We start from the raw sequence: 14578 nt of genomic DNA on the forward strand, positions 1-14578 counted from the left end.
TGTGTGCGCCCGGGCCCCCGGGGCGGCGGAGGGCCCCCGTGGGGCGCTCACTCGCGCCGCGTGAGGGACGTCGAAACGCCGCTATTGAACACGGGGACAAACACCCCCTCCCACCCGGGGCGTGCACGTGACAGGCTGGGGCTCTGGCAACTACGTGGAAACTTGGAATAGGTCTGCGGCTGCACACAGCCGGCCGCCGGGATTCCCGCGCCCCCGCCCAGCTCGTCACGGCCCGGGCGCCGCGCCACCCGCAGCAGGGGGCTCCGCGCGGCCGCTGCACGCGCCTCCCCTGTCCAGGCCCGCGGCTCTCGGGCTTCCGCACCGCCCGCCGCGCCCTGCCCGCCGGGAAGCGGCTCCCGAGGCGGCGGCGGCGGCGGGCCCGGCGCGGGCCCTCAGGCCCCGGCCATGTGGGACCCACGGGTAATTAGGTGCGTAAGCGGCGCGGGAAGCGCGGGGGGAGCCGCCGGCCTTCTGGGCCCCGCACCCTTCCTGGCAGGAGGCGGCCGCGCGCGGGGGCCCGCGCCCCCAGAGGCGGAGGCCGAGCGGGCCGTGCCCCGCGCTCATCCAGGTGCAGACCCGGGCCTGTGGCGCGGGCTCGGGCGGAGAACGGCTCCGGCCTTCCGGGCGCCGGGGGACGAGGGCACGCGCTGCGACAGGACTGCGGCGGCTCGCGGCCTGCCGCACACCCACCCGGGGACCGAACCCGAGGCTCCCGCGCCCGCCTCCCACCGCCTGGGGGACCCCGGGGCCGCTGGGACGTTGTGACGGGGAGACCTGCGGACGCGCCCCCGGGCACGCACTCGGGCTGGCGGGCTGGCGGGATTCTCCGGGAACTTGGAGAGTGGCCGCGTCCAGGCGGCGGGGCTCGCGGTTCCAGCCCCGGGCAGGCCTCTTGCCCAGCACCCCGATCGCGAGCGGGGCTTGTCCGAAAGGGGCCGCGCCGCCCTACGTTCTCCGCTAACCGAGTCTAGGGCTGGGGAGCAGCAGGGGCCCAAGGCTGAGAAGGGGAAATCCTCAGAAGCCCCGAGGCTCCTGCTTCCGTGCGTTTTCTAACTTGGAGCCTGGGAGGCGCGCTGAGCACCCCCTAGGCGCGCACCCACGGCGAGCCCTGAGCACTTGCAACGCCGCTGAAATAGCGCCTCTCTTTCCGCTTGCAGCCCCGGCCAGCCCCCTTCCGAGCTGGGCTTGTTTCTGGGAGGCAGCGAGCTCTGGTGCTTCCTGGGGAAAATGTTTAGGGAGACTTGCAATTTGAATAATAAAGGAAACAATTTTAAAAAGAGGACAGAGAAAGGGGGCTCTGATTTCTTTGGTCGCCAGCCCAGTTGCTATTAGTCCAATCAATCCTTAGCTGGAAGAAATACCAGCGAGCAAAAGGGCCTCTCACGCCCAGCACCCAGATTCTCTGACGCTGCTGAGCCTCCCAGGTGCGGGGCACCTTTCTTAGGCAAGGCTGTTGAGCAGACGTTGTGCTTTTTTGTTGAGCATCCTGTTTTGTGTCTTAAAGGAAGTACCACCTTGAAGGAGAGCCAGAAGTTTATTTCAGTTGTTTTCCAGTCAGTTCTGTTTTGTGTAATTGCAAGATGGGTGCTTGAGTTCTCAGTACCCTTTGCTGGCCCTTGCGTCTTCCACAGGGGACGGAGGTGGGATTGGGGTGTGTGGCATTCATCCCCAGAGTCAGATCCCACTTTGTCAGGCATGTGCGTGACAAAGACCAGCAACAGAGACCACATGCACATCCACCCCCATACAAGCATAAGTATAAAACTGCAGCAAGAGCTTCACAGTGTATTTATTCTCTACAGGATGAGGCACAGTGATATTTTCTTTTCTTTTTCAAGCTACGCATAATCCATTAACTTGATTTTATGAGTGACTAATCAGTTGAGGTGGCAACTGCAGGCTCTCTTTGGGACACCTCTGGAGAGGCCGAGGAGAATACCAGCCTTTCCCTGGGAAGTAACTTGGGAAGGGAGGAGTTGGTGTTGGAAAGATGGAGGCTGATATTCATACTTGAGTAAGGAAATTCTTGCCTGAGTAATGAGAGTACCACATTACACGGCTCTGTGGTTCACACCATTAGTGGCTGCAAAGGCGGGCTGGAGGATGCTTCTAGTTACTCTGGTTCTGGGTCTGTCTGCCTACACCAGCCTGGCTGCTTGCCCTGGGCCCAGTGAGGCCTTGTGTGAGTGCTGGGGAAGGAGGGGTGGTGTAGGGGAATAATGGTTTTTGTTCAATTATGCTTTTTTTCCCTTTTATTTTTATTTTTATACCTTTATTGATTTCAGAGAGAGGAAAGGAGAGGGGGAGAGAGAGAGAGAGAGAGAGAGAGAGAGAAACATCAATGATGAGAGAGTCATTGATCAAGCCCACTACCGGGGCATGTGCCCTGACTGGGAATCAAACCCAGATGGCCTGGATCCTAGGTCTACGCTCAACCGCTGAGCCACGCCCGGTGGGCTTCCCTTCTTTTTTTAAGAGTGCTGCAAGGCTGCCCAAAACTCTGGATTCATAAATTCCAAAGGGGATTCTTTAAGTCTCTGCTCAGAATTTCACACCTGCTGTGTCAGGAGCTGGGCCATGAACATTTTATAGATAAGGAAACAAAGGCCCATCACCTATTAGTGACTGGTGGGGGATCTGGGATTAGATACCAGTTCTCTTGCCCTGGCCGGTGTGGTTGGCATGTCGGCCTGCACACCGAAGGGTCTTGGGTACAGTTCTCAGTCAAGGGCATGCACCTGGGTTCTATCTCTGGTCCAGGTTGGGGTGTGTGAGGGAGGCAACCAGTTGATGTGTCTCTCTCATAGCAATGCCCCCCCCCCCCCCCCCCCCGGCTTTACACTCTCTTGGGGGGGGGGGGGAAGATACCAGTTTTCTTGACTTCCCAGTGCAAGGCTCTGAGGGACCAAATAGAGACTTTGCTTTTGTAGGATTCTTGAAGTTCTCTTTGCTGTTTACTTGTGTTTTCCCATGGCTGCTACCAAAGGCCCATTGCTGTGGTATATGCCCTCTTATTTGATCTTTGCTTCTTGGGATAAAGTTTCTTTTAGCAGCTAGAGTAAAGCCTGCAGGCCCCTTGTTTGGGAGGGGAAGATAAAGTGATCCCGGGATGTTTTTAAGAACTGAAGTGGAGGTTGGGATGTGGGCCTCTGGCAGTTGTCAGGAGTATGGCATTGTTTTAGTTGGCCTTAAGGAACAAGCTCTTCTCTGCCGTTTTAGATGGGGAAGTGGAGCGACAGGTCAGTTTCTTGCCTGCAATTTCCCAGCCAGTGACACAATTGACTGTAAGGTCATTGGTTTTGTATCAAGTTTCCTTAGAGCACAGCCTGAGGTTCTTAAGGCCAAGAAATCTTTATTACAAGAAATGAAAGAGGAATTTGAGGGGAAGTAGTCTCCTTAGCAAAGATGACACTTTAAGTTATAGCAGAGATTGAAGGTGGGGACAGTGGCAGTGGCAGGTTTAAAATTTTAAAAGTATCGAACCAGGTAAACAGGCATCTCTGGAACCCCAAAATGTCATGTTGCCCAAACCAAGAGCAGTGTTCTTCCTTTGGTCAGTGAGGTTGTCCATGCTGCTTGACCAGACCTTTTTTTGGGTCTAAATTTCTTAAGTAAACATTGCCTCGTTTCCTTGTTTTTGTGGAAAATCTGGACGTGTGAATGAGCCTTACCTCTGATACCCTGACTCAGTTTACCTGAATCTACTTCCTCATTTGCCTGGGTGTTGAACCTCAGTATCAGTGCCCACCTGTACTCACTATGGCACCTTTATCTGAGCTCCTGAGAGCCTGGTGAGCTGGTGGGACTCCTGTGTGTCTGTCAGCCAAACCAATTCTAGGTTTAGCTATGTCTGTGTTTGAAGTTCTAAAGACATTTAGATTAAGATGTTTGTATTTTTTTAAGCACTGTGTCCTCCTGTCAATGGGGGCAGCATTTGGAAGGGGGGGGGGTAGGATTGCTATCCCTAGAAAATGGTGATGACATTTTGGAGGTATAGGGGGTGGAAAATGTTTTCCTGTCTTCTCTGCTAGGTTCTTTGGCTGTTCTGATAGTTAAATTGACAGAAGACAGATTCAGAGGAGAAAAATAAATTTAATTTTGTGTGTATGGGAGGCCCATAAAAATATGAGACTCAAAGAAGTGACCAAAGCAAGAAGCTTTTATACCTTTTAGACAAAGAAACAATATATTGTGAACAATGATAAGACAAAGGGGTCTGGGTTTGCGGTAGTAAACTGGTAAAGAAATAACAAGGTTTGTTTATATAGCCTTCTCTGCCCTGAATTCCCTGTGTATGGTGATAAGAGTGCCTTCTACCCTCCTGGTACAGGAAGATTTATCTCACAAAGGAGGGTCAGAGTGTCCTTCTTGCACTGGCTATTTCTCAATACATTTAATTCAAAATAATTAGCATGTCAAAGTGACATATTTTGGGGAAACCAGGCCATTTTGGAGGAAACTGAACAACACAGAAAACAGACTCACAGTGCTATACTGGGTAATTTGATTCTCTGTGACAAGAATACTTGGATCATAGCCTTGAACTGGGATGAGCTTCATGTCCAGCTGTGGCCTGTAAGGCACTCTTCTTTGGCCACCGTTGGGCCAGCTCATCCTCTGCCCATCAGGGTCCACTCTACCTGGAGGCTTAAAATTTGGTGACTTCTAGGGCTCACTCAAGTCTGAACTCACAGGCCAGGTACTAAGGTTCCCCTTATTCTGGCCTCAGACTTTCTGTCTAATATGCCTCTTCTCCCCTCAGTGTCTTACCTCTTCTTACTTCTTTTTGCTTTCTGTTTTTCACAGCAGTGTCACCCTTCACAAAACTCAGGGCCCTGTCCCATGGAAGATGTAAACATATAACACATAGGCACTGCTAACAGTGGTGGAACACAATTACTGCCAGGCAGACCCGTGAGAAAGGATTAGCGGAGATGCAGACAAGCACTCCTAGAGAGTTCCCAGCCCCTGGATCCTTCCCAGGGGGACATTTGGGAGGTCAGTTTTGAGCTGTGCCTCGACAGGTGAAGAGAACTTCTAGCAGGCAGATTGAGGGGCTCCATGAGGGAGAGACAGACATTCCAGGTAAAAGGAGCAGCTTCTTTTTAAGAGTAATGGTGTCATCTTCATAATAGTTGATTCTGTGCCAGGCTCTATGTTAAGTGTGTTTCATATATTATCTTATCTCACAGAACTATTATGAGTGATCCCCACTTTACAGATCTCCCTGTAGCAGAATGTAAACTTCATAAGGGCCACAGTGTTTTGGGTCAGTCTCGTTCATTCGTGTATTCCAAGCATCCTGCAGAGGGCCTGGCACTCAGTGTTTGTTGACTGATTGAGGAAACAGGAGTCCAGTCACGTAGGCAATACTGTCTCTGTTTTCCCGTAAGGAAACTGAAGCTTAGAGTTAAGTGATTTGGGTACCTGACACCAGGCCTGGCAGAGGTAAAGTGGGGCTTGATCCTAGGCTTCTGGGTTTTTCTTTTTATCAGGGGGACACATTCATATTCTTCTATCCTTCTGACACTAGCCCCAGCCCTGTTACATTGCTGTGCAAAGGCATGTGAAAGGGAGGGAGCCAGATTAATTTGAGGTCATGTGCTACAACGTTGTGGGCACATAGTGTTGGAGAATGCTAGAAAGGTAAGTTGAGGATGTGTCTCTGTCTGTATGCATATATAGGACTTAGAATGGGAATCTGAGCTATTTGAGCTTTATTTTAAATAGAGTTAGGAGCCATGGAAAGTATCTGTGTGTGTGTGTGTGTGTGTGTGTGTGTGTGTTTTAACAGACCTGAGTTTTATTTAGAAGACTGGGAGTGTGGATGAATAGATCTTTCAGTCTGGCTACTTTTTTCAAGGCCAAGTTCAAGGACTCATGTTTCTGGACTGTTAGCTAGTGTTAGAACTGGGGCTAGAATTCAGATTTTCCCAGCACTGCTGAGGGGCTGCCCCTTCAGGGATTCCTGTTTGGGGGAAACTGTTTTGTTTATGGGGGTTTCCTGGACACCTCTGGACCCTCCCCACGCCACAGAGGATGTGTTTTAGCCCCCTTGCTGGGTTTGTCTTGACCTTCATTCAGGTGGAGGAAGAAGTAGATTACTTTGGTTTTGAGGGTGGGAGGTGGAATGGAGGCCATTAACCAGCATTTAAAATATTACAGTAGAGAGTGGGGAGAGGTCTGGAGAAGAGGATGACTGGATTGCTATCATTCAATTCAAGTTCTCTGTGAATGAGAAAGCATCTTTGTTCAAGGGCTGCTGCAGGAGGCCTTTGTGCCCTCTTGGGGGCTCCAAACTTTGCAAACTTTACAATCATCTGTAGCTCCCAGATGCTCTGGGGAGAGTGGGGAATATGAAAGGAATATGGCATTTGTTGGGCAGCCTGGATTTAGCACAGCTACTGAGTCAGGATTTATGAGCAATCTGTGCTGGCTGATGCTTCACTTCCTCGTTTGTCTTGAGGCAGAGTGTGGAATGCTAACTTTTTGGGCTTTCTTTGGGTTTGCTTTTGCAGGGATTCAGGATTTAATTTTAATTTTGAAGGCCATCCTTCCTTTTTTCCCCCTGTTGCCCTCTCCCTTTGTTCACCTTGTCTCTCCTAGAGTTTGTGAACACCGATTCTGGTACTAACTTGGATTTGTGCCTGGCTTGGAGAAGTCCCTTCACCTTGAATAAACCTGTTTTCTGACCTGGGAAGTTGGGATAATAATTGTACATCTCTCACTGGCATTGTTAGGGACATTCAATGAGCAAATGCCCAAGAAGAGCTTAGTATGTGGAATATAGTAAGTACTCAATAAATTTTACTTTTTATTGTGTAGCTGCCCAGGACTACTCTAATTCAAATAGCAAAATGGAAAAACACCAGTCTGTGGCACACACTGAGGAGAAATTGTGCCCATCTCTGGCCACCAGCTGGGAGGGAGGCATCCTTACGGCCTTTCTCTTTGGAGGTCAGGTGATGTGGAGACTCCGCTGCAGAACCAGGAGTTGAAATTGATCCATCTTTGCCCTTTAGCAATATTTCGTGAGCATCTTCCAGGGGCCTGGTGTGGTTTTAGGGACTTGGAACATCTGCCTTTCAAGGTCCAAACCATCTTCACGCTGTCCAAGACTAAAATGTGCTGCAAGGTTCTTTGCTCGTCCTTCCTTGAGAATGGCTTTCTTAAGTCTGAGTTTATATTTTCCTCCTTTTTTTGGAGTTAAATACTCCTTCTTTTGTGAAATTATGGGGAGAGATGGTACACTTTAAAAAAAAAGTTCTTATTTGGCAAAATAAAGAGCTAGCAACCCTATTTAGGTTTCTTTCAACTTCTTTTCTTTGTATACAAATGTTACTGTTTGCCAGCTCCAAACTAATCAATGGATTTTTCTTTGTTTTGAGCATTTCTGAATCTCAGGGACTATAATTTCACATGGGAATATGTGGCACTATTTGCTGACCATTGAATTCTCAGCAGGTACTTATAAATGTGTAAACATCTTTCTCCTTTGTTTTCCCCAAGTAGCTAGCAGCTTTGGCAGTTTTACTTTGGTTGGATTTATCTGGTGGTTTCTGGTTTGTATTTTGCTTGGTTGGCTTTTATTAAGTGTGTGCCCTCCCAGGGAACAGCTGACAGTTCAACATTTTTTGGCTTTCCAGGAGATGGTCAGAAATCCAAAACCACCAGTGAAATTACCCACCCCCCCAAACATTTCTTCCTTTCCCGTTCCGTCAGCTTAATCACCTGTCTCTGATCAAAGTAAAGAGCCAGAAAATCATGTATTCATGCAACGACCCTGAGTCCTCGGGTTGCAGAAATAGTAAGACTTAGTTCCTGCCTTAAGAGTTCAGTATACTGGGGAAAGCGGGAAAACAAGGGTCTAGCGCAGAGCTCGGAGACCTGGCGCCAGGAGAGTGGGGCAGGACACCCCTGACATAGACCTTGTTTAATGTGAAGTTGTCCTGAGGGGTGAAATAGGCAAGCCACTCTCCTTTCTAGTGAATGAAAGAAAAAACAAACCACTCAGGCCAAAAGAGGAAAGTTCTGGAAAGCTGTTGGTGTCTTTGGTAATTAGGAAAGGGGCCGGGGAGCAGCTGGACCTCAGAGGCAGTGGCATCTCGCTTTCTGCCTCTCCTGTGTCTGAGTATTGCCTTCTCTCACCCCAAAGTGGCTTTTTCACAGGGTAGGGGCAAGACCAAAAGGAGCCTCCAACCTCAGCTCCACCACTGGAGGAGCTCCTCCCAAAGTCCCAGTTGGCACACTCCTGTGGAGGAGCCCCAGCCTGTGGTGAACTGAGCAACCATCCCAGAGGGTGCTTACCATGGTGACAGCTCTCCAGCTGAAAAGGGTTTATTAGGGTTTGGGAGTAGGTGCTATTCCCTTCAGCCCAAAGGAACAATCACAAGGAAAGAGTTGGGGCCCTTTTCAGATGTTCCAGCTCTGACCCCTCCCACCCTCATCCGAGGCCTGAGTCTCATAGATTCTCTTAGCTGCTTAGCTGACTGGTCATTTCAGGAAAGCCCTGAGAAAACAGGCAAATACTAGGGCTATGTTTCTAACAAATATTTTCTCTATGCTGAGTCAACAAAGCAAAGGTTCTGTAAATGTTGCAGGGTTTACACTCGCATTACATGCAGAAATTTATTGTGTCATAGTTCAGGCAGGAGTGGTCTTATTCCCAGAGCTACTTCCCTCAGATCACCACTCTCGTTAGTTTCTTAAGTGTCTTTCCAGAAAGCCTCCTCATAGGTCAAGTGCACACACACACGCACACAAATATATATCCTCAGGCCCTCCAAGTTGCTTTACAAACTGTTCTCCGACTTGCTTTATTCTCCTTAATTACACATTTTGACTTCTCTTCCTCTATCTAGACCTGCCTTGTAGTTTTTCACAACTGTATGGTATTCTGTACTAAGCTGTACCTTTTTAAAAATATAAAACGCAGTTGTTGGGCTTTTGGATTTGTCTGGCCCTTGCTTTTACAAAGAACAAGGCAGTGAATATCCTCCTGTACTGGAACAAGATAGGTTTGTAGAGTCAACTCCCAGCTGCTAAAGAGCTGTGTGAAAAGTTTGTGTGTTTAACATTTCTGTAGGCAGGAGCTTCACCTCTTAATTCTGCCATCAGCAGTACAGGACAGTGACTCCCCACCCATAAGCTTGCTGATTGAGGGTGTTAGTTATTAAACTACTTTCCAGGCTTTTTGATGTCCAGAAGTTTTAAATTTTTTATGAATTCAGGACTGTCACTCTATGGTTTCCGCTTTTGTTGTCATTAGAATGGCTTTCTCAAATGTGAAGATTACATACAAATTTTTTGTTGTTGCATTAAAACTTGTGAATTTATGTAATTTTAAGAATAAAAAAAATATAAAAAGTTTACAGTGAAAAGGAGGGAGTAGTCTCCCTTCTCAGCCCACCCCTCACCCCACAGTAAGGGTAAATAGCTTTATTTCTGGTAGATCCTTCCAGAATTTCTTCATGCATATACAAGCAAATGCAAATATGTATTCTTATTCAGCCCTTCCCTCTTTTCAAAAAAATTTACACCAAAGGGAGCATAATGTACACACTATTCTGCATTTGCTTTTTAAAAATATATTTTGAAAACTTTCCCAAATCAGTACATAGAAAGCGTCTTCATTTTCCCTCCCTCCCCTCCCTCCCCCCCTCCCTCCCTCCCTTTGCTCCTTTCTGTTGTTAATAACTAGCTATTTACCACGGTATCACTTTTATGGTTTCTTTCTCTCAGTGCTTTTTAAAAAAAGAAAATAAAGTTTCTGCATGTGATAAAAGGCACAGATTTTAAGTGTACTATCCATTAAGCTTTAACAATTGTATATACCTAAGTGGCCACCACCCCAGTCACAGAGAACATTTCTGTCGCCCAGGAAGTGCTTTCGAGCCCCTTTCCAGTCTATAGCTCTCCCTCTCTTCAATTTCTTAAATTTGCCAATTCTAGAACTCGATCTAAGTGGAATCACTTCTTTTGCTTAACATAATGTTTCTGATATTTTTTATGTTGCTGTGTGTGTCAGCTTGTTGCTTTTTATTACTGTGCATTTAAAAAAAATTTTACTTTTCAATTACAATTGACATTCCGTATTTTATATTAGTGTCAAGTGTACAACATAGTAGTTAGACAATTAAACAATTTATGCTATGGTGTGTGTTTTTTTTACACTAACATTTTTTCATTCATTTAGAACGAATTTGCTATATGATGTGTATTAGTTTTCCATTGTTGCCATAACAGATGATCGCCAAGTTAGTGGCTTAAAACAATACTCATTATGTAATAATCTCACAGTCTGTAGGTCAGAAGTCTGGGTTAACCTGGCACATTTCACAGGCGGAAATCGAGGTGTTGGCTGGGCTCTTCCAGAGTCCCAAGGAATCCTCCTCCGGGTTCATTCATACTGTTTGCAGGGTCCAGTTCCCTGCAGCTGTAGGGCTGAGGTTCCTGTTTCCTTACTGACTGTCACCCAGGAACCTCTCAGTTTCCAAGGCCACATTCATCCTCAATTCATGCAGTGATGGGCCGTCTTTCTCATGGCTGCTGCTAGTCTCTCCTTCCTTCCTCCCTCTAGCCAGATGAAGTTCTCTGCTTTCAAGGGTTCATGAGCTAGAATGAGCTCATCAGATCATTCAGGATACTATTCTTATCTTAAGGTCTGTAATCCTAATTATACCTACAAAGTCCTTTTGCCCTGTAGTGTAATGTTTTCACAGGTTCTGGGGTTTGGGGCATGGACATTTGGGGGGGGGGTGCCCATTATTGGTCTACCACATGGTATGAAGGAGAGATTTAACTTCTATTCCAAATATCTAGCTAGTTGTACCAACTGATACATTCTTTCCCTATTGATTTAAAAAGCCACTGTTATCATGGATGGAATTCTTTTGTAGCACACGTTATTTCTCTATATTCCATTTGTTCCATTGATCTCCTTACTCTTATGTTAGTATCACACTTTAAAAATTAGATAACTTTGAAAATGCAATTTAAAGTTGGTAGAGAAGATTTTCTGTTCCTACTTCTCTTATTAAAAATATCTTAGCTATTCTGGTTTGTTCTTTTTGATGAAGTTGAGAATTTTTTCCTTAATTTCCTTAAACATCTTTTTTTAAATTTTTATGTCTTTATTGATTTCAGAGAGAGGAAGGGAGAGGGAGAGAGAGATAGAAACATCAGTGATGAGAGAGTCATTGATTGGCTGCCTCCTGCACCCCCCCCACTGGGGATCAAGCCCTCCACCCAGGCGTGTGCCCTGACCAGGAATCGAACTGTGACCTCCAAGTTCATAGGTTGATGCTCAACCACTGAACCACTCCAGCATGGCAGACATCCTGTTTCTTAAATAGAAATTCTGTTGAAACTATATGTTCATTAATATGGAGAGGATTTGACATTTTATAAGAGTGAATTTGCTCAAACAGAAATGTGTTGGGTATTTTTAAAAATCAAGACTTTTTTTGAGTGAAGTATTTTTTTAAAATTTTTTAATCCATGTAAGTCTTGCAATTTTATGAGTGTTAGTGGTTATTCTGTTTGGAGCCTTTAAAAAAATCTATGAGAAATTTTTATATACCTATACTTACATATTTTTTCATTAAATTTTTTTTTTTATTACCCTAGTTTTTCCTTGAAAATCTGTGTCTGTCCCCTCAGGTTGAACAGATATATTGTTATCTTATTCCTGTATTAATTTAAGCTTATAAAATTCAGTTGTAAAGCAGTGTGAATATAATTAACCTTCCCAGGAGTCCTCTTCCTGCTTTTCTCCACATAGCAAAGTGTTTCATTTATGATCTAGAATTTAAAAAACACCCATGTTTTGAAATACTGGTTGTTTGGGGGAACAAGAGGAGTCAGTTGGAGGTGAGTCAAGCCTTAATGTGCATATCCAGGGAAACTTAGGGCTCTAGAGTTGGCTGTATTGAAAATTCTAAACAGTTACTCAGCTGGGATAAGACTGCAAGGGCAGAAGAAAACGATTTAATCCCCCCTCAAATAAAAAAACCCACGTTGCTTTGTGACACCATGCCAGGAGATTTTCTCCATGCTTGCTTTACAAGGCAGTAGCAGTTCTCTTAGGTTGCCCCTTGATTTTGCAAGGCTTTGCTCTGTTAAGGGAGTAAGCGAGATAGAAACTTAAGGTTCTGGGTTTGTGGGGAAGCTGTGGAGCAGTGTGCTGGTTTCTAGTTGTACTGCTGCGGGCACTAAGGGATGCTTGGAGGAGATCCAGCCCGGCTTACTCAGCACAACCCGCGACCCCACATTCTATCCAAAAAGGCTGCAGAAGTAACTCCCAGAGAACTTAGTCCCTGGTTGCAGGTATAACTAATCTCTGCGTATTAGGTGTTGTGTGGGATGGAAAGACACACGGTGCTCAGTGGTGGGAATGGGAGTGCGTGATGTGGGGGTCTCCAGTCCTGGGCAGAGACTGCACACACCAATACCTGGGGCAACACCCTCATATCTACCACTCTCACACAACAAAGGCTGCATTTCTGACTGAGTAGGAAAATAATGTTCCAGATGTTGTACCCAGGTCACTATTCTATCTGGAACCTACTCTCCAATAGAACTTTCTCAGGGTTGGGGATATTCTGTATCTGTTAAGTACGGTATCCACATGTGACTACTCAGCACCTGAAATGTGGTGACAATGACTGAGGAACTGAAACTTTTAATTGAGTTTAGTTTTAGTTTAAAATGTAAATAGACACACAAATAAGGCAGGTCTCAGGATTCTCCCAAAGCAGTGGTACCCACATACTGTCCTGTGATTCCCTGGGCTCTCTTCTCTTCCATTTGGTGTCGGCTTTGTCCTCAGGCTGAAATTTGGGGCTGCACATGTGCGCTTGCGGTGTCGACATTCACAGCCTCACGTCTACACTGGCTGGCGCCCCAAATGACAGAGATTTGCTTCTGGAAGCTTATTCAGAATGGTTAGAAAAACTGTTCCCAGAAGCCTCCAACAAACATCTCTAAGTTTCAAGGGCCAAAATTGAGTCCCACACCCAGTCCTGAACCAGTCCCTGGCAGGGAGATGGGTTTTGCTCATTAGACCCTCCTCAGAGACCAGGGCTGGGGTTGGCTTCCCAAAAGGCCAGCAGCTCTAGGGGTGAGGGAGCGGTAATGGAAACAACAGGGGTTCAGTTAGGCAGGAGTAGCCACTTTAAAGGCCCCAAGATGGTTCACTACAGCCAGATGGGTAGTGTCCGGGCTTTCTGAGTTATAAGCACCGTTAATTGATATTCAGGGCCAACTTTCTAGTTTCTGCCATAGAAGTTTAACCTGCTTTTAGTTTTTACAGTGACACCATGCTATTGCTATAGAATCCACTGAAGTCTCATTAGCCACTTATTTGTAAAGCCCCTAGAAAATTTATTTCCTGACCTTGTTATTTGTGTGCTGTTTAGTTGAGTAATGGTTGTTGGGTGTCCAGGCCAGAGTCCACTCCTCTCCCTGCTGTCAAGTAGTGATATATTGATTAAATAATGAGCTAAAGTGGGTCTGGCATATTGTTGTCTAGTGGTTACTTATTAAAAACAAAACAAATAACTCTTTACTTTTAAGGTTGGGTCTGTTTGGCCCTCCAAAAAGGGACAGTCATGTGGCTCATATCTTTATGTCAAAGCAAACAACATCATTAGGCACCAGGAAAATACGAATTAGAATCACAGTGAGATACCACATTGGTTAAAATTGAGAAGACTGATAATACCTAGTATTGACAAATGTTGGCAATTTATACTCCCAACACCCTGCTATTGAGACTACAAATTGGTCCAACCACCTGAAAAACTGGTAGTATCTACAAAACTATACAGCACAGCACTCTGTGACCCAGCGATTCCACCCCTGGGTTATGCACTTAAAAGAAATGCAGATGATGGAAGACATATGCAAGAATGTTTATATAACGACTTTATTCATAATTACCTCAAATTGGAAACAATCCAGCATCCATCAATGGGATGGATAAATTATGGTATAAATTATGCAATGAAACACTGCACAGCAATAAGATACATGAACTACTGATACACACAGTAACATCGGTGAGTCTTCCACATACAATGTTTAAGGAAAGAAACCAGACTCAAGAATTTCCACTGTGTAACTGAGGTTCAAGAGCAGGCAAAACTAATTTATAGTTTAGAGGTCAAAACAGTGGTGAAGGTATGTTTACAGGAGGCAGGGGCAAGAGGGAACCGCCTGGGACCTGGCAGTGTACTATATATTGATCTGTATGGGGGTTACATGTGTTAAAACGTCACTGATCTGAGCACCTAAGATTAATGCATGTAATGCACAGTACTGTGTTTTACTTCAATGACAGTGTTAAAAGAAATAAATTGGGCCTTTTCAAGGTAATGTGTTGATGTATGTTGTCTGACAATTTGACTATCAGCCCAAATACATTATTTGCATAATTTTTTTTGTGGTCACAGAAATTACCCTTTGAGTACTGTCAACCACATGCATGTGATGCCTTCTGGAGGATGTTTCCCCCCCAGTTTTATGGAGGTGTAACTGACAAAATTGTAAGGTACTTATTTTAAGTGATGATTTGATA

The 14578-nt window shown here is 45.9% G+C and overlaps 1 protein-coding gene across 2 annotated transcripts in view; it reads left to right on the forward strand.

Annotated features, from left to right (window-relative positions):
* Positions 1-405: 405 nt before the first annotated feature.
* Positions 406-14578, forward strand: part of TRANK1 (tetratricopeptide repeat and ankyrin repeat containing 1) — an 80557-nt gene continuing 66384 nt past the window's right edge. For both annotated transcript variants that reach the window (XM_087824870.1, XM_087824871.1), the window contains exon 1: positions 406-428. In XM_087824870.1, coding sequence (XP_087680996.1) covers positions 406-428 — 23 coding nt within the window. The remainder of the gene's footprint in view (positions 429-14578) is intronic.

The sequence above is a fragment of the Miniopterus natalensis genome, chromosome 15 (assembly GCF_054644295.1).
Source record: "Miniopterus natalensis isolate mMinNat1 chromosome 15, mMinNat1.hap1, whole genome shotgun sequence".
NCBI lineage: Eukaryota > Metazoa > Chordata > Mammalia > Chiroptera > Miniopteridae > Miniopterus > Miniopterus natalensis.